Source organism: Cyrtonyx montezumae, unplaced genomic scaffold (assembly GCF_038088225.1).
Source record: "Cyrtonyx montezumae isolate F1298 unplaced genomic scaffold, pur_monq_1.0 scaffold_12, whole genome shotgun sequence".
NCBI lineage: Eukaryota > Metazoa > Chordata > Aves > Galliformes > Odontophoridae > Cyrtonyx > Cyrtonyx montezumae.
In genome coordinates, this window is record NW_027071848.1 from 16082893 (window position 1) to 16105629 (window position 22737).

The window sequence follows — 22737 nt, forward strand, 5'->3', positions numbered from 1 at the left end:
AAACCATATCCATTTGCCAAAATAACTATTAAAACAACTAATATGCACTTCTGCTACAGAGTATGCCAAAGCTGACTTGGGAAATACTCACCAGATCATCAGGACAGTCAGCATGCAGACCAGCAACTTGTAAGTAATTGCCTTCAGCCGTAAAATTATACCGAATATGCTCTGGCAAAATATGTTTGTCAATCTTGTTGGGAAGCTGAGTTCCTATGAGAAATTCATTACATAAATCCAATATTCTGACATTGAGGTTGACTGCCTTTTTACGCTGTAAGAAAATCAAAGTACAAGATACATAATATCTTCATATATTAAGTTTAAAAAACCTTAAACTTCCCAGAAATGATGCAGAAAATGGCAAATTTAACATTACTCTTACAGCATCAACAAATTCTTAAGGTACAGCTGAAGTCAACAAAGGAAAGATCAGCTGCTCAAACATACTTCATGCAAAGAATGGCCAATTAACATCTTAACATATAAAAAAACTACTATAGAAAAGATTTGAATGGACAAAATCCATCACTTCTCTCACAGACGTCAAATTCTCCACAGAAGTCAAAGGGGTTCTCAGAGGACAAATTGGCCCAGAATCACAATTTTACCCTGCATATATTGTTACCTGGTCTTTGATATTAATGAAAATTTCTATTCACATGTTTTAGTAAAAAATTACCTTTTCTTCATCCAAATGAATGCCACTGATCTCAAAATCAAACATAAAAAGTTCTGCCACTCGCCTAAAAATACAGTAAATCCCTGTTAAAACAGCCTCGTTTGATACTATTTCTTCACATCTTTTTATCAGTTAAGCTTGACATCATTTACATAGGATACAATTATTTATTCCACTCTTACGCTGCTACAGACACAGACCTCTTATGTTTTAAGTCATTAAGAGTTTACTCAGTGCAACAAAATTTTTCCTTTGTAGCTATTTCAGTCATCTGCATTGATCTGATCTCATCTACATATTTAACCAATTCGTGCAAATTATCTTTTTAATTTGGCACTTTATTCATTCTAAATGATCAAAAACAATCTTTTCAAATCTATCGTCTTTGATTATATGGAAATAAGGATCAAAGAAATACCTTACTCTTATAATGGGCAAATATTAGGCATTTAGCTTGTCTAACCATGTCAAGAAAAAAATAATTAAAAACATAAGCAGATAATAAAACATTCTACAGCAATAATAAAGAAAGCTTTAAATATACTGATAATCTGATATTGAGAGAAAGAAATCATCTTGAAGCTTACATACAAGTTCCATTAATAAAAGCATTCTTATTTTTTCCTGAAATATCAAAACTGGTGTAATGAATTACAAATTTTTCTAGTGGACTCGTGATTAAGCCTAAAAAACAGGAGTTCCACCTGATATTCTCAGACAGAATAAAGCCCCTTGAATTCAGATTCTACAAACTGAACTCAAGTTACGTAAGTCTGCTCCCTATTTTTATTGTTAAACACTTACTTTGTCTCAGAAGGGCACCTCATTTTAACCAAGCTGGTATTATTACAGAAAATCTTGAATTCTCATTTTTATTTTCACAGATATCAGAAATGTGGTGCTCTACAGACACGGGGGCATGCTCCAAGACTGCAAAACTACAACCTTCCTAACACATGTACAGGTAATTCAATAGTAACTAATACATTTGTCACAGAGATGTGGCATGTTTTCCAGTTGGAAAACACAAATTATAAGCTCAGTAAGGAATAAGATACACTATATAAACATCTAAATCTATAAACATTAATAAGTACCTGGTTTCTGGATCTAGGGAATTCATAACAACTTCATCAGATAACAGCTGTCTCAAACTCTGGCAAAGTTCAACATCTGTATTTAATCTGGAAAGGCACAGTAAAAAAATCATACATTTGGAACCACTAGGAACACTTCAGTTTCTTGATAGTACTAGATAAAGGCCAAGTTGAATCTTTACCAAGATAACATTAAAAGTGAAGTCACTTAAAACCTACAAATTTAACAAATAAAAGACATGTGGACAAATGTAGCATGGAAATACATTCAGTGTTTCTGATAGGAAAATAATTCTGAATGGCATTTCATGGGAAATACAAGTATGGTCTTTAAGGTCCCTTCCAATCCAAGCCATTCTACCATTCTATGATTCTGTTCTATGAGACTCAGGTTCATTTGTGAATACTTTCTTCTTTCTACAAATTTTAAATCAGAAATATCATTCAGATATTGAAGTCACACTGTTTCAGGTGACATTCTCAATCTAAGTCTTGAAAAATCAAGTTGCTAGTGAAAGGTTTCCAAAACACTCTGGCAAGACCAAAGCAACAGTTTTGCTGAAATAAATTTTAGAAATTTCTTTTTGACTAGATATTTCATCACAAAGCTTTCCAAACTGATATACTGCTGTATCACTATATTCACTTTCTGAATTTAGATGATATTAAAAAAAAAGAAAGAAAAAAAAAACCCCACATGAAAATGTCCAGAAGCACATCCAAACTCTGAATACAGAAGGTATTAAGGAAAAGTTCCATGAAATGGAATTATACAAGATCTCACATGCCAGGATACACCAGGTATATATACCACAGTCCTACAGAGACACATCCCAAAACATTCAATCTAAAAGTCCTTCTCTCTTACACACATCCCACTCACAGGCTGAAATTCAAAAGTTCAGCACATCAGGGAAAAAGTGTTGTGAAATACAAGAGTTTTTAATCTTAAAACCATATTAACATTTTGTACATATGTCTTACAAGATCTAACTGTCATGAGTCTTAGAAAAATGCAGTTTTAAATCTTTGATGGGTTTCAGTGACATGGAGTCATTTGATAACCTAAACTCTGTTATGAACGTAAAATAAAGCTTAAGTAGAACAATATTTTATTAGACACTGTAATAAATTAAATTCTCAAATATCTGTAACAGGAAGACTGAAAATTTGTTGCCATATACAAATGATTCTTATTTTTTTTTAATCCATGTTATCACAGATTATCATATTTTAAAGATGCAGATGGCAATAGCAAAGTAAAGAAAACATACTTTTCAACCATAGTACTGATATTGCGGCAAGCTTCTTCAGCAGCCTCTCTGAATGCAAAGTCAGGGTGGGCAATTTTCACAAAATCAGCCTGACATAGTAAAAGAAGAAAACAGGGAGTCAAGAAGTCATATTAAAATTTTTAATTAAAAACAAAGTTGCACTGAAATAGTTCTACATACATTAACATTTACTATATGGTTCTGTATAAAATATTTGAATAATTTGCATATTTTTAAATCAAAATAAAGCTTATTGGAGAACTGTGCTGACAAGTTTTAAAGCAGACAGTGATTGAGTCTTTCCAAAAATATCTTTCAACTATGCGCTTCTTTAAACTGTGTTAGTACAGAGTACACCTTAGAGGCCTTCTAACAAGGAGACACTCTATTGTCTACAAACATTATTCCAAAATAACCCTAAAACTAAACTTCACAGATACGAAGAAAGCACACAACCAAGGAGAGTTAATAAGTTTCTTCTCAAACCTTTTCTTAGTGCTGTGTATAGAAAATAACATTATTCTTTGAGATCACTACTTAGTAGAAAGAAATACTTTTAAAGATAAAATTCTAGGGTTCATTTTGATTTAAAAAAGGTATTTTGCTTCACTCTTGCTGATACTAATTTTTAATATGTTTCCAAATACTCAGAAGAGTTCCATAGGCTGGATGCTGAAAAGGTGCTTAGGGAGGCTACAGGTTTCCATGACTGCTGATGTGAATTCAAGGCAAGTGGAGGTTCTAGCATTCAAATGATAAAGAAGAAAACACTAGGAAGTCATCCAGTGTGATTTTACAGAAGGTACATGACACAAACTTTTCTTTGTGAATAGAACATTTCCAGTTTGATTGAAAAGGCAATCTTTGAAATGTTAATATACTTAAGAATTTCACTTCTTAAGGCAAGAGTGCCTGTTCAAAATCCTGTACAGTAGTGCAAGAACAGGTGCTGAATGGCACCTGCCAACATAAAAGATAACTTGCCAACAGAAAAGAATCACCAAACTGCTTCTAGCTAAAACTGCAAGGATACATCACCTTTGAATATGCAATCCTGAAAGCAGCACATATGAGGAACCAAGGTAACTTTCACTCACCAAAGTGAAACAAAACTATGACCACTGAATTCTAACATGAAGTTTTCAAGTTCAGTATTGAAAGATAAAGAGGAAACAGTTATAGTTCATATTATAAAATAACAGACAAAAGAGAATTAGTGACTGACTGAGTGTGCAAGTACTTTCAGGAAGAAGTGCCTGCCACAAAAGAGGTCTTGAAAAGAACAAGGAACAAGATTTGAAAACCAAATCCAAGAGAAATTCAAATATGAAAACCAATGGCAAAAAAATCAGTGAGCTATTATTTATTAGCAACTGATTTCAGTTGGATATGCTTTCTGCAGATGAAGAGCAATGCTATTCTACAAGATTAATTTCAGACAATTTCTAGTGAGCAATAAAGAGTGCATAGTAAAATTCAACATTCTGTGATAAAAAGGTGTAAAGTCAGCCAGTTTAAAAGAAACTGCTTAAAATAATAATAAAAAGTAACTTACCAAATCTGCTACTCTGCACAAGGCATCTGAAAGCTGATCGAAGATCATTACAATCTCAGGCCCAGGTGGTGTTGAACATGCCTTCTGAACTAGCTGTTCTGATTCTTGCAATGCTTTGTCCTGTGCCTCTTGAAATCCTTCTGGGCAACTCAGTTCTGGAACACCAAACAGACCCTGCAGTGCAGAACACAACAGAAACATATCACTATCACCCTTCCTGTTTTCTGCCTCTTTGTTTCAGTATGAAATTTCCACTGTGAAATTTTACCAGAATGACCCTAGCTAGTACATACTGGCACTTCCCAGTGCTCCAATACAGGTATCCTTGCAGAGCTATTAGTCATAAAATCAATTAACATCAGTCAAAGATACTGGCATGGCATGGGAACATCTTCATTTCCCAGCATCATCCTCCAGAGAACATTCTCACTGGAATCTTTTACTCAGGATTCCTCTCAGCAAATGGAGAGTTTGATATAAAACCCTCACAAACCTCTCCTGTTCCGCCCTGTAACCTGCTACGCTGTCCTTCCTTCAAAGCAGCTTCATCTAGCTTCCAAAGCAAAAGCACATGACAAATCATAAGGAAGTATTACATTCTGAAAATAGGGAAAATCATCCTTGTGAAGCAAAAAGACTTATCAAGGAAAGCAAAGAGTAAAGGGGGTGCCAAAACAGTGAATGAATGTCTTGACCAGCCACTCCAGATACTCACTAATGGAACGGAGATCTCCAGCTCATGAAATGAGCCCCAAGCTCTGGAACCAGATCTCAAGGGAATGACAAACAATAACTCAAAGATATTATTGTATGAATGAACAGTTTTGCTCCTGAATTTTTTTACCAAGCCTGTCCCTGTCCCAGAATTCAGGGTACACACACTGACCGAGCACAGCTTTGGCAGAGCAGATGTGATCAACATTCTGCATTTGTTAAAGGGAGTTAAGAAGTTCCTGCTGCATATCATACAAAACTGTTAACACTGCCTGCTAGGAAAGTTCTACAGCACTGATCCACAGTAGCAAAAAAAATAATAATAATTATTTAATACAGATAAAATACTAACTCTGAAAACAGTACACTACAACTCTCTTTGCAATTGCCCAACCACAGTATGACCATCTCTATTTATGGTTTGTCTGCAAAAGCATATGTTCTGATAAAAAAAGCATCATCAAATATAAGCATTTTGGGACATTCTGGGACATTTTGTTCTATTTATTCCTGTTATAATACTGTCACTTTCTTCTAATACTCTTATAAGTTGGTTACCCTAAGACAGAAACCCTTTCTTTCCAATTCCCGTATTTTCATTTGTTATGTGAGGACATGAACCAGACTGCAATAAAGACAATATTGGAAAAATATACATATTTATGTGTATGTCAACACATGCACACATGCATGTGTTGTTCAGTGCAGTTCAGAAATGCTTGTTGAGTCAAGGCCCTGCCCCTTTACTTTGGTTCAGATAGCTGAGGACCTCTGCTCAGGCCCTTCTGTAGCCCAGCATTCATCCTTTGCAGTGAGCTCCTCTTGGGCATACACTCCGCTGTCATTAGGAAGCATCTCCTCTTAGAGATGAATTAGCTGAGAAGTTCCTCTCCAACACTGTATAGAGTTAAACATAAAAATGAGAGGGAAGGAAAAGCCCAGTGTGGTTTTGCAGTTTTCCAAGTTCTTCAGTTGCGTGATTGCAGAGCTGCTGCATGCCTCTTTCCTTGGTATCTGCATTTATACCTTACCTGTTATATCTTCTAATCAAGCCTGTAATACATATCAATACTCCTTAAGAGCTCTTAAGTCTCCCCAAAGGCCAAGCAAACACAGAACCCTTTGTCTAGAGCAGGCAGATGCACAACATTTAGCTGGATCTTTTCCTGAAGCAAAACTTCCACCAGGGTGCTTGCAAAGAAAAAGAAGTGTTTCCCAACCAAACGCTGGTCTGTCCACAGCAGTTAGAATTATATTAGTGGCTGAATCGCTTAGTGCAACAGTCTCAACCAACCTGGACACTCAGCAGGAAAGGCTGATTTGGAGGACTAACACCTGGAACTTATAGGTAGAAATATTTGGCATACTGAGCACTGGTGAGGCCTCACCTCAAGTGCTGTGTACAGTTTTGGGCCACTCATTACAAGAAAGGCAATGAGGGCCTGGTGTGTGTCCAGAGCAATGAAGTTGTGAAGGGTCTGGTGCACAAGTCTGATAGGGAGCAGCAGTGGGAAATGGGATTGTTTGGTGTGAAGGAGACTCAGGGGAGACCTCATTGCTCCCTACAACTTCCTGAAAGGAGGGTGCGCTGACGTGGGGGTTGGCGTCTTCTCCCAGCTAACAGAGAGAAAATGGCCTCAAGTTGTGCCAGAGGAGGTTTAGATCAGATATCAGGAAAATTTTCTTCTCAGAAAGAGCGGTGAGTCAGTGGCACAGGCTGCCCAGGAACATGGTGGTAGCACTGTCCCTGGAGGTGTTCGAGAACTGTGTGGTTGTGGCAGGGAGGGATAAGTCAGTGAGCACGGTCGGGATGGGCTGACGGTAGGACTGGATGATCTCAGTGGTCTTTTCCAATCGTAATGACTCTTCAATGTATATGCATGCCATTAAGATTGCACATCCTATTCTGGTCAGGTGCTTGTTTTGATTCTCAGTTTTCTCATAAACAAGCCTAACGGACCCATCCTAAAAAGAAATACATTACAAGGCCCCAGCGTCACCAACCCAACAAATAAATGCTTCTTTGCAAACGGCCACTTAAAGCTATGAACATACAAAGACACACACACACACACAGCTCCCTCAGCTCTGCACCCGCTTCCCTCAGATCCCGGAAGAGGCCGCAGTTCGGCCCCTCGGTTTCAAACACGCCGTGCAGGCAGCGCGCACCTCCCACCCCACGCCCCACGTCCTCCGGGTCCCGCGGCCGCCGCTCACCGTCTCCCTGTCCGCCGCGCTGACGCGCTGCTGCTTCGCATCGAAGGCGGCACCCACGGGGCACCAGCTGGTGCTGACGGCCCGTCGCCCCTCGGCCGCCCGGCCCCGCAGCGCGAGGCGCAGCGCGGCGGGCAGCGCTCGCCGGCAGCCGGCCAGCATGGCGGAGCGCCGCTCCCGGGCACAGCCGCGACCTCTGCGCGTCCCGGCCCGAGGCGGGGAGCGAGGCGGGAAGCGGGGAGGCAGCGGCGCCTCCCCTCAGCCCGGTCGGCACCGCGCTGCCGCCTCGTGGCCGTGTGAGACAGCTCAGTGGAGTAGCTTATCACGCCTGGCTTGGAGAAAAAGAGTTTAGTAAGGAGTTTAATGCTCTTTAGGGTTGTGCTGATTCTGTCGTCTTGATCCGTGTTTTAACAGTTGGGTATGAGAACTGTTTGTTTTCCGCTGCATTCGATTGGAATTGCCTAGAGGATTCACAGTCTCTGAACTGTAGGAAGGGACCTCTATAGAGATCATGGAGTCCAACCCCCTGCCAAAGCAGCTCCCTAGCCCAGGTTGCACAGGTAGGCGTCCAGGCGGGTCTGGAACGTCTCCAGAGAAGGAGACTCCACCACCTCTCTGTGCAGCTGTGCCACTGCTCCGTCACTGCACTGGGAAGGAGTTCCCACACACATTTGTGCAGAACTTCCTATGCCTCAGTTTGTGGCCATTTCCTCTCATCCTATCACCACACACTGCAGAGAAGAGTCCAGCCTCATCCCTTTGCCTCCCACGCCTTAGATATTTATGGACATGGATCAGATCCCCTCTGAGTCTTCTTTAAAGATTAAAACTTTACTGGGGAGTACTGAAGGACACAGGTGTATGGCATTCATGGATAGGAGAAACAAAACGTGAGACAGGAAATAAAGTAAGGATAAATCTGTAAAAACAAAACAAAAACAAGGAAAAGTACTAAGCAAGCAAACCCGCATCAAGTCTCATAAACAACCTCCACTGCTTTGAACAGTAAGATTTGGATGAGGAGAAATCAGACAACTCTCCCAAGTCATAGATGAACAGAGCATGGCTTTACGCTGTGGGTTCCAGTGTCCCAGAGGTGCTGAACAGGAGGAACCCAGTGAAGGTGGTGTCATCGTCAGCATCTGCAAACAGTCCATTGAAGGCCTCTCCTCGGTGAGCCTGCAGCCACACCTCATCTCCTGCCTGTAGTTCAAGGATGGCAGCTCCCGATGCCTGGTCCTCAGCACCCTGGTATCCATCCATGGTGTGCAACATCTTGATCCCATTTTTCACTAGAGCTACTCGGACATTCCTCGAGTACACAGTGATGTGGTAAGTGAAATAGTACACGCCTGAGAATTTGCAGGTGAATCTGCCAGTGACTGGGTTATAGTCACTTAGGCCGTTATAAAACACCTTGTCGAACTTGATCGGGTGACTGTGGGGAGGAAACTTGGTGGCAGCTGTAAGGCCTACACAGAAAGCGCTCCTTGGCAGAACTGCTGGGGCACCTGTGTTCCCTTTGTCTCCTCTGTCTCCTTTCAAGCCTCTTTCTCCCTGAATTCCTGGACTACCCGGTGGCCCCAGGTCTCCACTATTACCTTTAGGACCTGGATTACCAATGGGGCCAACTGGCCCTGGCAAACCAATTCTTCCAGGATGACCAATTTCACCCTTTGTCCCTTTTGGACCTATGGGCCCAATGTCTCCTTTTAACCCCTTTTGTCCTTGCAGTCCCAGCTCTCCCTTCTGACCTTTGTAACCCACTGACCCTATAACTCCTTTTGGTCCTAATTTTCCAGGTCGTCCTCTTTCTCCTTTATCTCCTTTGTTCCCCTTCTCTTCAACAGTCCCATTGGCTCCTAAATGGCAAAAATAATAATAATAATAACGTTCAATGGATTAGTCAATCATGAGTTTCAGTACAAAAACTTATGTGTATGTCATCCCTGTATATACTATGCTCATTGTATGTACAGTGTTTCATACATGCAAGCTCAGGAAAAGACAGAGAAGCCTGCTATTACAATAGAAGACAGGAGCCCTGCTAAAAGCAGCAAGAATAAGCTCAAAGAAAGGAAGGTGGGATTTGTCTACAGGTTGCTGATAGCACTGACAGCTCAAGTCATCTCATGTAAAAGCAGCATCTGTTCAGACATGTTTTCAGCCTTTGCTGTATGTGGGGGATACAGTTCACAATTCAGTCAGAGAGTCTTCTACTTGAGCAACACACAGATCTTACCTGCCATGAGCTTATATCATTTCTACATGATGGGGCTTTACTGGTGTTACCTAGATTGCTGTTGATTTGCAGCTAAGGGCTTTTCTTCTTGGTATTTGCTTTGACATGCTCCATTTATTCTTCAGTCATACTTGGAATGAAGCTCAAAGCCTTTGAAAATCCATCCACACAAAATTTTGCAGAGAAAGGTCCCACATATTTTGAAGGACACATTAGTAACTGATAGACATGAATGTCAGAAGGTGCTGTAAAGTTCATATTGATCAAAACCAGAGTCTGATCATTTCTGCATGAAAGCTTGTAGCTTCTGGTGTTGGGGGTAATACTGTATGTAAAATAAGAATTTTACAGTTCTCAGTTCACAGTTGAGAGTATTTAACAGAGGCAGTGAGGTAAAACCATGAAATTCTGTGGTTAGCCTCTTGGAAAAGAAGCACAACAGGTTCAACAGGCCAGTGACACAGGAAGAAAAGGTAGCTCTGTAATGTTAATCATTTGTGTTTCCATGTCTCACTCTCCTTTTCCTGGGGAAAAGTCTGAGGGTTGTAGAACAGCTTGTAATTACTCCCATGCAGTACATATTCCACATTGTTTTTTGGAATAATCCTAAGGATTTTTGAGAACCTGAATACAGTGTATTTGGCAGGTTTCCATGCTTTTGGAAATATAAATTTTCTAAACACAATTACTCCAAAGATGCACGTGTCCAGCATCACCAAGATACTGAATTTATTATCCAACTTGCACCATGTCTCATTGCCTGCTTTTATTCATAATTCACTCAGGAAACTTTCTGTATATGTATAGCTTGTCTAAGCATGTGATGTATCCATTTTCTAGACTTTCATGGATTTTGGGATAATGGAAAGGTTTATGGTTGCTGTGATGAGACAGGAAAAATATCACAATAATATAGGAAATGGGATGTGAGGTGAGATGCCGGTGTCATAGAATGTATGGCAGCTCTTGTTCTGTGGACGTCAGGAGCCACTTTAAGCCAGGATGTTAGGGCATGTATTTTACTAAAGCTGCTGGCTTAACTCCAGGCTGTTTGCATGAGGTGTGATTACACAAAGGTATAGAAAATGTGGAGGAGAATAGAATCATGGAATCATAGAATATCTCTTGTTAGAAGGGACCCAGTTGATTGATTTTACTGAATAAAGGGATCTACTGTATTTTTAGGTGTACAATTCCTGTATTTTGTAATTCTTTTTGAAGTACTTTTCCCTGAAGTTGTACGTATACCCATGGGAGCCTCAGTTTCCTTAGGTAGCTACAGATGTGGTGTCTTCCTCAGCAACTGACAAAAGGATGAGCAATAGGAAAGGTGAGGTCATAGGCTGAGCAGTAAGTTATATGGAATCAAAGGCAGCGGGATAACTGGAGATAGCAAATCCCTCTTGTATTGTCAGCCTGTACCCCTTCTGGAAAAAGGTTTTTAAACCTTAATGTTACTTTTGTTACATCTAGAGTGTATAGCATGTCCAATGCTCACAAGCCCATCGACAGTGAACAAATTGAAGTGCTCCTTCTCTGACCTTTTTGGCCTTTTTCTCCATTTGCACCATCTTTCCCCGGAGTTCCAGGAAGTCCTGCTTCACCTAGTACAGAAGAGAAAAACAGATCTTCATTAAACAGGTGACACTAAGTTTGGAGGGAGTGTTGATCTGCCAGAGGGTAGAAGGGCACTGCAGAAGGACCTGGATAGAATGGGTCAAGGTAAACTGCATGAGTTTCAATAGATTCAGGTGTTGGATCCTGCATTTTAGTCACAACAACCCCAGGCAATCCTACAGGCTTGGGAGGAGTGACTGGAAAGCTGTATGACAGAAAGGGGCCATGGTGTGCTAATGGACAGTCATCTGAATATGAGCCAGCAGTGTGCCCAGGTGGACAAGAAAGCCAATGGCTTTCTGGCCTGTGTCAGGAATGGTGTGTTGATCAGGACTAGGGAAGTCATCCTGCCCCTGTACCTGGTACTGGTGAGGCCCCACCTCAAGTACAGTGTTCAGTTTTGGGCACCTCAATACAGAAAGGACATTGAGGTGCTGGAGCAGGTCCAAAGAAGGACAACAAAACTTGTGGAGGGACTGGAGAATGTGCCCTATGAAGAGTGACTGAAGGAACTGGGGCTGCTTAGTCTGGGGAAGAGGAGGCTCAGGGGAGACCTTATTGCTCTCTTCAAATACCTGAAAGATGATGGCTGTGAGGGCGGGGTTGGTCTCTTCTCACTGGTTACAGGTGACAGGACAAGGGGAAATGGCCTCGAGTTGTGCCAGGGGAGGTTTAGGTTGGGAATCAAGAAAAACTTATTTACAGAAAGGGTTGTTAGGCACTGGAATAGGCTCTCTAGGGAGGTGGATGAGTCACCATCCCTGAATGTGTTTAAAATCTGTTTGGATGTGGTACTCAGGGTCATGATTTAGTGGTGGGTTGTTAGAGTTAGGGTAGTATGGTTAGGTTGTGGTTGGACTTGATGATCTTGAAGGTCTTCTCCAACCTGAGCAATTCTGTGATTCTGTGAATCTATGATTACCAGAAAAATGGGATGTGAATCCTTTGATCATTCCTCTTCAGGGTTGGCTAAACAATATCGTAATCATTTTATTCCTGATCTCTAGTGGGTGCCACTGCTGATGCTTTTATTTTATGGGGTAACTGACAGGGAGAAGACCTTTTTGAGACAAAGAGAATGCTTAACATAAAGAAGGGGGATATTGAAGTATGTAGAGGAGATACCTGCCGGTCAGCATTGATGAGGTGAAAACTTCTTATCCTATTGTTGCCTTTATCCATGGAAGATACCATGGGAGATACCAGCAGGAAAAAGAATGAGGAAGCCACACTCAGAAAGAAGCTTTACAGTAACAAAAAGCCTCAAAGCGAGACAATGATTAACTGCCACTGAGAAAAGACATCTGCAGGAGTTTGCCAGTGGTGTTGAAATATCACAGTAAAATATTGTCTGTACCTCTGAAGGAAGCACTCACTCTTGATCTCTCTATTTAGCAAGGCAGTTAACTGAATCTGCCCAGTAAGAAGCTGATGGATTTTCTTAATTTTAAGCAAGACTTTTTCTGAACACAGAAAAAGCACATAAGGGGTTGCCTGAAAGAATTCTGTACACTGTTTTATAAACAAGTTCGAAGTAAGTATTCACCAGTCACAGAGGTAAATGCTCAAGTAGGTAGACCGGACTTTCAGTGGCCCAGAGCAGGCAATAAGCAGCGTTAACTCTTTCTTGCCCAAACTGTAAGTGCTGGTTATTTTTCAGCTGTTCTGATTTACTGTGTAGGCTCACAAAAAGTTGTGGTGTATTGGAGAGAGGAGTGAAGGGGTGGCAAGAGGATCTAGCAGAGGTTCCTGCCTACACCATCACTGGCAACAAAGAAATGCACATCAAGCTACACCTTCAGCACTGATTTGCAGCACATGCTTCCTGTGGAGGCACAGGCTTTCCTGGCAAAGAAAGTGATCCATTAGCTTTTGGTTTGTGATTGCACCAGTAACTGTCTATTAAGGGCAGACATTTCCTTTGGCTTAAAAGGCATAGTAAAACATTGTAGCACATTTCAAGTTAATTCCTTGCAGGTTGTTAACCTCAGTTTGTTTTATGTACTGGATTATGTACTCTACTGAAAAAAAAAAAAAAAAAAGAGGTTGTGATTCAGAATCTGCAAGATCAGGACTTGACAGATGGGTTTACCTGATGAGCACAGTTTTGATCTGGATTGATTTGTGCATGCAATAAGAGTATTTGTGATGGGCTTATGCATTAAACCATGATGCCTGCTGTGTGATGCCACATAGTTGCTGACCTGACTGATAACCTGTTGGGGGAAAGCTCTTCTGCAAAAATTTGTGAGCAAATGCGCGGCAGATTTGTGTTTGTCCTGTGTTTTGAATTCTGGATCTCAAACAAGAAGGTGATGGAAGTCTGAGGTGTTTTCTGAGGGCTACCTGGACTAATCATTAATGCAGGGTGCCAGACATCTTTGGGAAACAAATAGCAAAATATTTTGTTCCTCCAATTATTTGCGTTGAACACAGTACCTGTATCCCCCTTTTCGCCTTTTGAGCCATCACGTCCATCACGACCAGGTATGCCATTGTGTCCAGGATTGCCAGGGATGCCAGGATATGATTGGGTACAGATATCCTGCTGTTGTGCTTCTTCTGTGCTGGCTACAATAGCCAGCAGTATAATCCAGCTTTTCATTCTTTGGATAGGTTGTATGATATTGGCTGAAAGATTTAAGAGAAAAACATTTGCCTACATCTGTCTGATTGTTTCTTTCCTCATATTTAGTTTGTGAGCCCAAGAACAGTGTCGGGGAGGGAGGGAAAAAAAAGGTCTTTCAATATATGTTTTGTTTTGTTTTATTTACAGGTCTCTATATAAGCATAAAATGCCATCCTTGACATAACTGGGCTCTATTTCAAATATCAGAATATCAGACATACCTTTATTATATGGGTTCTCTCTCGTATTCTCTTACACAGTGTGACTAGTCAAAGTACGTAACTATGCAAGGACAGTCTACAGAGATACTGATGCAAGTAGATGGTGATCAGCTGGAAATCACAGCTCTGGGGAAGCTGAGATCAGATTGTGTTGGCCACTAGTAACCAAGAATTTATCTAACAGCTTTTTAAGGGACAAGTAATATAACTGAGCCAGTCAGGAAGCTCGCAACTGTGAAGAAACAGCTCTTCTCTGACTTTATTTCTCCCTGTGCTTCCTCATTGCTGCAAGTTTGTACCTCTCATCTCCCATGAGCTGTCTGTGGTGCCTACAGGAGGTGAGCTAAGGCAATTCAATCTATTAACTCATCACTAAACAACAGTGTTTTTTTGCTTTGTTTTTGTTTTATTATCACAGTTAGTCTTTTTCTGAGTTAATAAGTTGAATGACCTCACAAAGGGTCAGAGCTGAAGCAGAGTGAGATGAGGACAAAGATGTGAGGAATCAAAAAAGAACTTTTTTGCAAAAGCAGATCTTTAGTCTGACTCCCCCCCTGTCATTTAACTATGCTTCATAAAATCCAACTTACTTTTACACTTTCATTTGAGAGACCTTACTATTTCATGGCTTTGAAGAGAGGTCCACTCTTTCTAAGAGTAAGTAGTGAGAAGAGGTTAAAAACAGGGACAAAAATGAATTAGCAACAAAATTAGTATCTATTTTCTTTGGTGCTATTATCCTTAAATAACAAATGCACTGAATCTTAGCATAAGGAGGTTAATGGTAGTCAGCATAAGTTCATCTTATGTAATTGGCTTTTAAAATATTCTTTCATAAATAATAATATAAAGTTAAGATCAGTTTCCCTTTGAAATAAAAACTAACATTGTCACCATCATTTCAAGTGACACATGTAAGAAGAGAATGGTGCCAGTATATTCTCAAGAATTGCACTTGGTAGGAATTCAAACGTTCATTCAATTCAAATAGGATAGGATAGCCTTACATTTGGGACATATCCTTTAATATTTTCCTTCTGTTTTCCAAAACATTCCCAATTTTGCAGCAGTTATTTGAAATGTTTGCAGTGCCTTTGCCAGCAGTAGAGAGGGGTGTTTGGCCACCCACCAGCAAAAGCTCTTCATCTGCTGCTGGTTTGCGCTAAAGTTGAAACTTTAACATCAAACTTCTGCTACTTCTCAGCTAGGTAAACATTTGCTGCCTTATTCAAAGAACACAACAGGAGCATAAAAGGAAGAAGTGCTGTATGAGATGCTGTTAGTATATGAATTACCCCATGGTGAAGTCTGACAGTCCTTGTCCTCCCACAGAAAATTCCATTCTCAGTTTTTTAAGGGAGTGTTTCTTGCCTAAGCAATAAGCATTCCATCCCCTTACATGCACTCCTCAGCACTTGATAGCAATATCATCATCATCAGTATATATATATTGTATCTTTGCTCTTACCTCATTCACTTTGTACTTGCAATGCTCTTGGGGATCTTTCAGTATTACATAAAAGCTTCCTGTAAGGGAATGCAGGCACTAGATATGTGCCTTGAGGACAAGTACTTGTTTGGTCACTAAATTCTCACAGGTCAGTGATTTAATTTTGAGAGCTGTTCAATAATTAAAACAGAGCTAAACTGGAATCTTTCTGTTTATTCCAATAGTAAGCTGAAGTGCTCTGTACTTCAGCTTTTGCCATGGTTATGTGAAATAGAATTGTCACAATTAATTAATAAAGATTTTATTTGCCCGCTGCATTATACAAAGGTGTTATTTGTGTTTGTAGGATGGAAAGCAAGTCTCGTGACATTATTTTACTGAAAAAAAAATATAAGGAGGCTGGCTAGTGATTTACGGTGGAGGTAGGGACAAAAAGAGTATAATAAGTAAAACAGAGTGCTGTGAATGTGGCATTACAAACGGTAGTTGTTTATGTTAAAGAAGTAACAAGACTGAGTTAAGCAAAGAAACTGAACGTCAAGGAGCTTTTCATGTGTAGTTAGCAAGCTCTCCATTGCTGTTCTAGGGATCAGTCACAGTTATAGTGCCTCTAAATTTATGACTGGTAACCACATTTGAAGAAGCCATAACTTGATGCTTCACTGCACCTTCCTGACACTACTGAAACTGCTGCTCGCCAAGGACTAGCAGAAGGGGCACAACTGAGGGTATCATCAGCTCCATAAATGCTGATCATGAACAGTGATGGGTGAAAACCCATAATAAAAGAGTTAATGATAGAAGAAGTGGCCTTGATTCACCCTGGTGACTGCAAGTGATTGAAAACCTCGTGTCCAGGGTGGTTCCCACACTGCAAAGTGATGACAAACACGGTCTGTCCATTGAATAACATTCAAAAAATTTCTGAGCACAACTGAGCAGTGAATAGTTTTCACTAAGATCTTCACTGCCACCCCGTGGTAATAAAAAATATTACAAGATTTATGGTGAGAAAAAGTTGTGCATTGTGCAAGTAGCTCTCTCCTTCAATGAACTTCTGCAGCCAAATTAGCCTAATTGCTATGCTAATATGAAGAAATGAAAACCACGACAAACAATGCTTTTCTCTTTACCCCACTAATCAGCACTATTAGTTCAGTTTGACAGTTTTTTGTTGGCTTTCTGATGAAGCATAGAACCAAGAAAGACAGACGCTACCTAAGTTGTTTTCTAGCATCTCTTGACACAGAAAAGATACCTTGGAAATAGGTGTGCAGAAGCAAAAGGTCATAATTTGCTCTTAAACAATGTTGCATCCCAGGGGCAGAAAACGCAGATATATGTATATATTTTAGATAGATTGCTGTGATAATTACCTTTGTCAGGGCTGAACATGGCAGTAATGATCACTGGATATATGGTTATTAAAACGATACATCCATCCATATGAGTGTATGTGTTCAAAGTCATAAAACTAAAAGCTTCAGCTGATAGATCAGCTCTTGAAGAACTTCAAAAATAGTGCTAAGCAACTGTCGACATGATTGGGCCCAGATGCCAAAACATTAAATAAAATGCACAAATGAGGTCACCATGCCCAGATTTTAGTTGGAAGGGACTTCTGGTGGACGTTGAACATTCTGCTGCATCAGAATGATGAGATACATAAGAGTTTTCTCCACCAGCCAGGGCAGAAAGCTGAACCACACACATTTACACAGCACGCCCTTTGGGTGAACCCTTTTCCAGGCATTTGCATTTGTTCCAAAGAAAACAGAATATAAACCTCCTCACCTAAACCACACAACTTAAATCATCATCCTCTGTTTGCTACAGTTTTATTAATAGAGCAGCTGCATTTGCATTTACTTCCATGGGGTTCAGGAGGAGCAGACTGCTAAGACAAGGTAAAGTATGATGACAGTAGATGCATATCTCTGGGATCTTAATAAGGACAGTTTCTGCATGAACAATGAAGAGTACAGCCCCACAAGTGGTTTTAGCAGTTTGCTAAAATGAATTTGTGCTGCGAAGCACTGAAGTTGTTACTAGAAAATCAACAGAAGATGGTACAATATGGGTTTTTTTTGTTTGTTTGTTTTTTGTTTGTTTTGTTTGTTTGCTTTAAAATAATAAAATAAATATCACAGTTGAGAAATGTTTCCCTCACAGAAGGGATCTGGTAGACAATTAAGAAGTCCAACACTTTCAAAACTGTACAATAAAGCTTTATATGACATAGCTGAAGAACTTCAGCTGTACATTATTTAATTAAAACATATACAACGAGAAAAAAATAATGGGAATGGAAATCTGTACTTATTTCCAGAAAATAGATTCATTCGACAATGTTCCAAGAGTAAACAAACATTGTAATGCAATTACTTCAGAACAAATACACATGAAGACACTGCTGTCCTACACATTGTGTTTCAGCCGTCAACAGCCAAGTCATCTGCTCTGAAGCCAGGACACTTGGTTTACAACACATGTAACAGCACACAGATGGTACGATGCACGAAGCAATGTACGTAAGGTAAAATGTTACAAAACACTCGTCAACATAAAATACGTATGCAAGTCATCCCTAGTATTTACAACAAGTAGTTTTAAATTACAGAGCGCTTGGAAGGCATCTCCTACACACAGATGCCACGTGTAGAAAAAAAAGCAGAAAGGCGGTCAAAGAAAGGTACTGTGTTAGTTATGGCTAAAGACCTTTGGCTCCAAAATTCTGTTATAATTATTTTCAAAAGACAACTAAAACGCAGAACATTTAAGTAGTCTGTCTTTGAACTCCTTTACTACACTGACCACCAAACCTCAATGTGAAATTTAGCATGGCAAAAGCCACTTGTAAAACAATCTTATTATTTTATACATCAGATGCTCCCAGTTAGATGCAATTATGGTTTGGCATTATCCTAACTCAGTGGGAACGCATTTGAGGACAATTACATTTTACTGCATCTCTTGCAAAAAGTCTGAGGTTGTCTGCTCAGCAGGCCATCAGGAAGGCTCTGGCTGTGCTTTAGCTAAATGAGGCACAAATATGTTTAGTAGTTGCCCTAGAACATTTTACAGTAACTTATAGCAAACAAAAGTGAAGGGAAAAGACAGGTAAGTCTTGTCACTAGGAAAGTCAGGATTTTTATGTTCTGCTAAAGGACAGAGGTGCTAGAGTACAAAACTTTACATTTTATTAGCAGCTCTTTTCCCCACAGACTGAAATCAGACTGATTCCCAAGTAAACATCTGCCTTACTTGTTGGATAATGTAACTGTGTGTTTTTGTTTAACTGTAATTCATTTAAAAGATTACAGTGTGGTTAAATTTGGCCTGCAATCTTATGTTTAATCAGTCTTGCTGCACAGCATGCTTATTCCTTGACCAGTAAATATATAACCCAATACAATACATACTGTGTTGGTAGCCTCTTAGTCTAGTGAAGACGGCACCGAAAAACTCAGAGAATATTATAAGACACATCTACAAGTAGGGCACTATATATAAAACTGTCCCGAATAATCTGTACCATGAAACACTTTCTCTTTCTGAAATTAAGTTCTCTTTGAGAAAAATAAGAAAATAATAATAAAAAAAAAACTTGCTGCATTCAAAACCACTTACAAACATTTCTGTTCACTGTTAGGGCTAAGGCACCAGCACTACTACATGAGAAGAGCCTTTATGGGCACTGACGTGACAGAAGATACATCCCGAAATCTTTTTATCAAAGACAAATATGTAAATGTGGCTCTCATAATGTCTTCAGGTCAGTCTGGGAAAGGTTCTGTGTGTGTGCAATGCAATCCAACTTGAGACGTGTTTACATCTAAAACAAATCTTTCAAAATGTGGTCGTGAAATAACTCCGCTTCCATGCACCACTGTGGTTTGCAGGCCTGAACATGGGCCGTACCCATGAAAAGGGGTACATAAGAAGCACAAAAGGGTTGCTCGTTTATGTGGAAGGGCATGCATCCATGCTGGCATTTGGAAGTCAGTTCATTCAGTTTAAATTGATCATGTAGAATTATCTTTTAGGTGGCTTGTTTTAAACATGAACTGAACCCAGACAGCTTTTTTCACTATCCTTCTTGTGCGCTTTCCTTAATCTGGGCTGTTGAAAATGTCAGTGCATATTTCCAGTTCTTAACTGCTTCAGGTCATCTTCTACAGAAAAGTACAAGCTGGAGTGAACCATCTGGCTGAGCATCACCAGACTTTGCATTATTGCTGAGCTATATACACAAGGCATTTGAAATGTAGAGTTGTCAAAGATGTCAGTTAAAATCAAAACTACAAACCTGGGCTTGGCAGAAGTTGCCAGAAAGTTACCGAATCATAAAACCATCAGACAAGTGGGCTTCACAACTCTGATGATAAGTAAAAAGATAGAGGTAAGAGTAGTAGTAGGAACATACACATGTTTAAAATAAGGCTTTTCTTACATTAAGATGCCTGGCCTCTAGCCTCTTGTTTGTTCTTCATATATTACAGATTCATTACAAAGGTGATTGTGTCCACTGTCACAGAATACTCTTGGATCTATATTTATCATCTGATAATGCCCCTAATCAGCAGCATAGGATAAAGTATTTGAAAGACATTCATAACAAATCAGTTCTGAAACATAAGGAGTCTTTTGTTCCTTCTGTATTAACAATAGTCCTGTCATCCTTTCTGAGTTAGCAGGTAGAAATGATGAGTGCTGCAAACAGCAAGATCCTGATTCTTCTTGGTGGCTTTTAAAAGTTATTCTTCCAAATCAACTTGCAGCAATGCAGACCATGTACTGAGGATGCTGACCAGAGCTGACTTTTCTCCAGCCAGATCCTTTCCCTTCCAGCACAGACCAATGACTCTGAGTCAGAAATCCATCTTTGGTCCATGTAATTATTCTGTCCCTTCCAGTAGGGTCTTTTCTTTCTCTGTGAAGAAATCTAGTCACAACTCATTGTTGATTGCCTGTGTGGAAGAAGCATGGATCCAGACTGCTCTTAACTGAGACCTTTACATTACCATTCATCCATTTTCTAAGTGAAGCTATACGAGTACAAAGTGTGTGAGCTAAGTAACATAGCCAGCAGTCAGCTCGGACTGTCACAACTCTGATATTGTACATTCACATTATCTCCATTAAAAAAAAAAAAAAAAGAAGAAAAAAAAAACTTTTTTCACAGAGAAATAAGCATACTGGGAATATAAAGAAGTGTCTCCCAGGCCAAGAAGTGCACAAAAAGTGATATCAAAGCTCTATACTGAAGAGTATACATGCAAGCAGTATATTGCTCTGACTAAAAGAAAGCAGAGATGCCCTGGGCGCCTCTTGTATCCAAATGTATGCAATAAATGCACACACCTTTGTAGTCTGTTCTGCACTTCGTTCATGTTTCTATATGACAGAATAAAACTTCCTCGTTCCAATCTGGAATATGATAAGGCCCCGTGGGACATTCTCCTGCCATTTGGCAATTTAATAGAAAAAGACAGGAAGGACTAGGGCCCACCAAACCCAGCAATGGTATGTTATCCATTTGGGATCTCTCCACCTGATTTTAATGGGCAGCTCCTGCTTGGTTCTCCAAAAGGAGAAAACTCTCCCAAGCTTCCTTGCTGACATACCCTTAAGGAAAAACTCCTCCCTGTACTAAATTTGGCCATTAGCATAAGATTAAGAAAAATGAAATGTTACAATGACCTGCACAGTTCAATCATTACTTCATCATAACCAAGAAACTGATCAAATACTGCTGCTTTAGAGTAACAGTAAGCTGTCTTTGTCAGAAGGGAAATTGCTCTTCATTAGCAATGCTCACACTTAGCAACATTTACTTCAGAGCAGTGCTGAGTGACTTCATTATTCTTCTAGATAAACTATTTCTGGCTCAAGGGAGCCCACGTTTTTTCCTCCAAAACTGGAGATTCACTGAGCTTAAATACGCTTAACTGGGTCTCCAAGGTCCTTCCTTGGAATAAGTCTCTCCCCATGCCAGCGTCCTTTACTTTTTGAATGGGGTGAGTTTGTTGAAGGTATGCCAGAAGAGGGATGGCTTCCGCTTGGGTTCTGCCAGGGCAAAGACCTGCTGCTGTGGGATGCTAGTGGGCACGGTGATGTGGCGCTGATGGATGGGATGCAAGCTCTGGTGCAGAGGAGGCATAGGACATCCGTTATAGCTTACACCTGGAACAGGAGTTTAAGAAATTATATGAGACAGCTAGCTATTTTGACTACACTATCATAAACTCAGCAACATTTGCTGTGCAGAAAGTCTATTAAAGCCTTTTAAATAGAAAGCACAGAATTACTAAAGGGTAAATTGTCTGAAGAGAAGCAAAGGAAGGAAAAAGTACTTTCTTACAGCCTTAAAGAAACCACTTGCTCTTCTCTAATAAGGAGAAAATGACAACTTACTATCTACAGAAGACTGGGGTACTGATTTAATAGGCAGCTCTCAAAGGTATTTCAATTTGAAATTGGTTAATGGAAATAATTCATCCAAGAAGAAAAAGTAAAAGCTTCAGGAACTCAGTCATTGTACTCGTTCCTGATAGCAAACACACTGGAATAAAACAGGAGCATAACACCATTCTTAAATACCTACCTTTCATTTTTCCATGCCTTGACTTACGGGCGTTCTGCATGGCTTGTTTCTTCTGGTTTTCTGAGATTTCCATTCCTATGAGAAAGAGTAAATAAAGGAAAAGACAAAAAAATATTTCATCTAATATTTCATTACAGTAAATCAAAACTAATAAGTAAACAACTTCAGCTATTTTTTTATTAATTCTATGTAAATCTTAACTGCAATATACCCAAACTTTTTAGGCATACATTTTACTTCGTCACATAAGTTTAACATGTTTTATTTTGGGATAACAGTAAGAATGTTGACCAGCTAGCAGATTACTGGGAAAAGCTTGTTTTCCATTTCTGCAAGTGGCAGCCATTAATTGCACAGAAGTCATTTTCATGGATAACTGCAGATAACTTGAGATAAAAAAGAAAAACAAAAAAAAAAAACAGTAAAGTAGCATTT

At 39.8% G+C, this 22737-nt stretch overlaps 3 protein-coding genes across 6 annotated transcripts in view; all 3 read right to left on the bottom strand.

Moving 5' to 3' along the window:
* MIPEP (mitochondrial intermediate peptidase) overlaps window positions 1–7744 on the bottom strand; it is a 66235-nt gene extending 58491 nt beyond the window's left edge. The window contains exons 1-6 of one of the 2 annotated variants that reach the window (XM_065730122.1): window positions 7504–7744; window positions 4609–4836; window positions 3054–3142; window positions 1780–1866; window positions 683–746; window positions 92–274 (exon numbers count right to left, since the gene is read on the bottom strand). In XM_065730122.1, coding sequence (XP_065586194.1) covers window positions 92–274; window positions 683–746; window positions 1780–1866; window positions 3054–3142; window positions 4609–4836; window positions 7504–7698 — 846 coding nt within the window. In that variant the 5' untranslated portion in view covers window positions 7699–7744. The remainder of the gene's footprint in view (window positions 1–91; window positions 275–682; window positions 747–1779; window positions 1867–3053; window positions 3143–4608; window positions 4837–7503) is intronic. The other variant, XM_065730121.1, reaches the window with a different exon arrangement.
* Window positions 7745–8466: 722 nt separating this feature from the next.
* Window positions 8467–15856, bottom strand: LOC136044700 (complement C1q and tumor necrosis factor-related protein 9A-like). The gene is made up of 4 exons (XM_065730126.1): window positions 15714–15856; window positions 13835–14026; window positions 11320–11382; window positions 8467–9398 (listed from the first exon to the last, which is right to left on the bottom strand). The coding sequence occupies exons 2-4, from the start codon at window positions 13998–14000 to the stop codon at window positions 8605–8607; spliced, it is 1023 nt and encodes a 340-aa protein (XP_065586198.1). The 5' UTR covers window positions 14001–14026; window positions 15714–15856; the 3' UTR covers window positions 8467–8604.
* Window positions 15857–19879: 4023 nt separating this feature from the next.
* The window catches only part of SPATA13 (spermatogenesis associated 13), a 39942-nt gene continuing 37084 nt past the window's right edge, over window positions 19880–22737 (bottom strand). For all 3 annotated transcript variants that reach the window (XM_065730118.1, XM_065730119.1, XM_065730120.1), the window contains 2 exons: window positions 22303–22377; window positions 19880–21881 (listed from right to left, as the gene is read on the bottom strand). In XM_065730118.1, coding sequence (XP_065586190.1) covers window positions 21700–21881; window positions 22303–22377 — 257 coding nt within the window. In that variant the 3' untranslated portion in view covers window positions 19880–21699. The remainder of the gene's footprint in view (window positions 21882–22302; window positions 22378–22737) is intronic.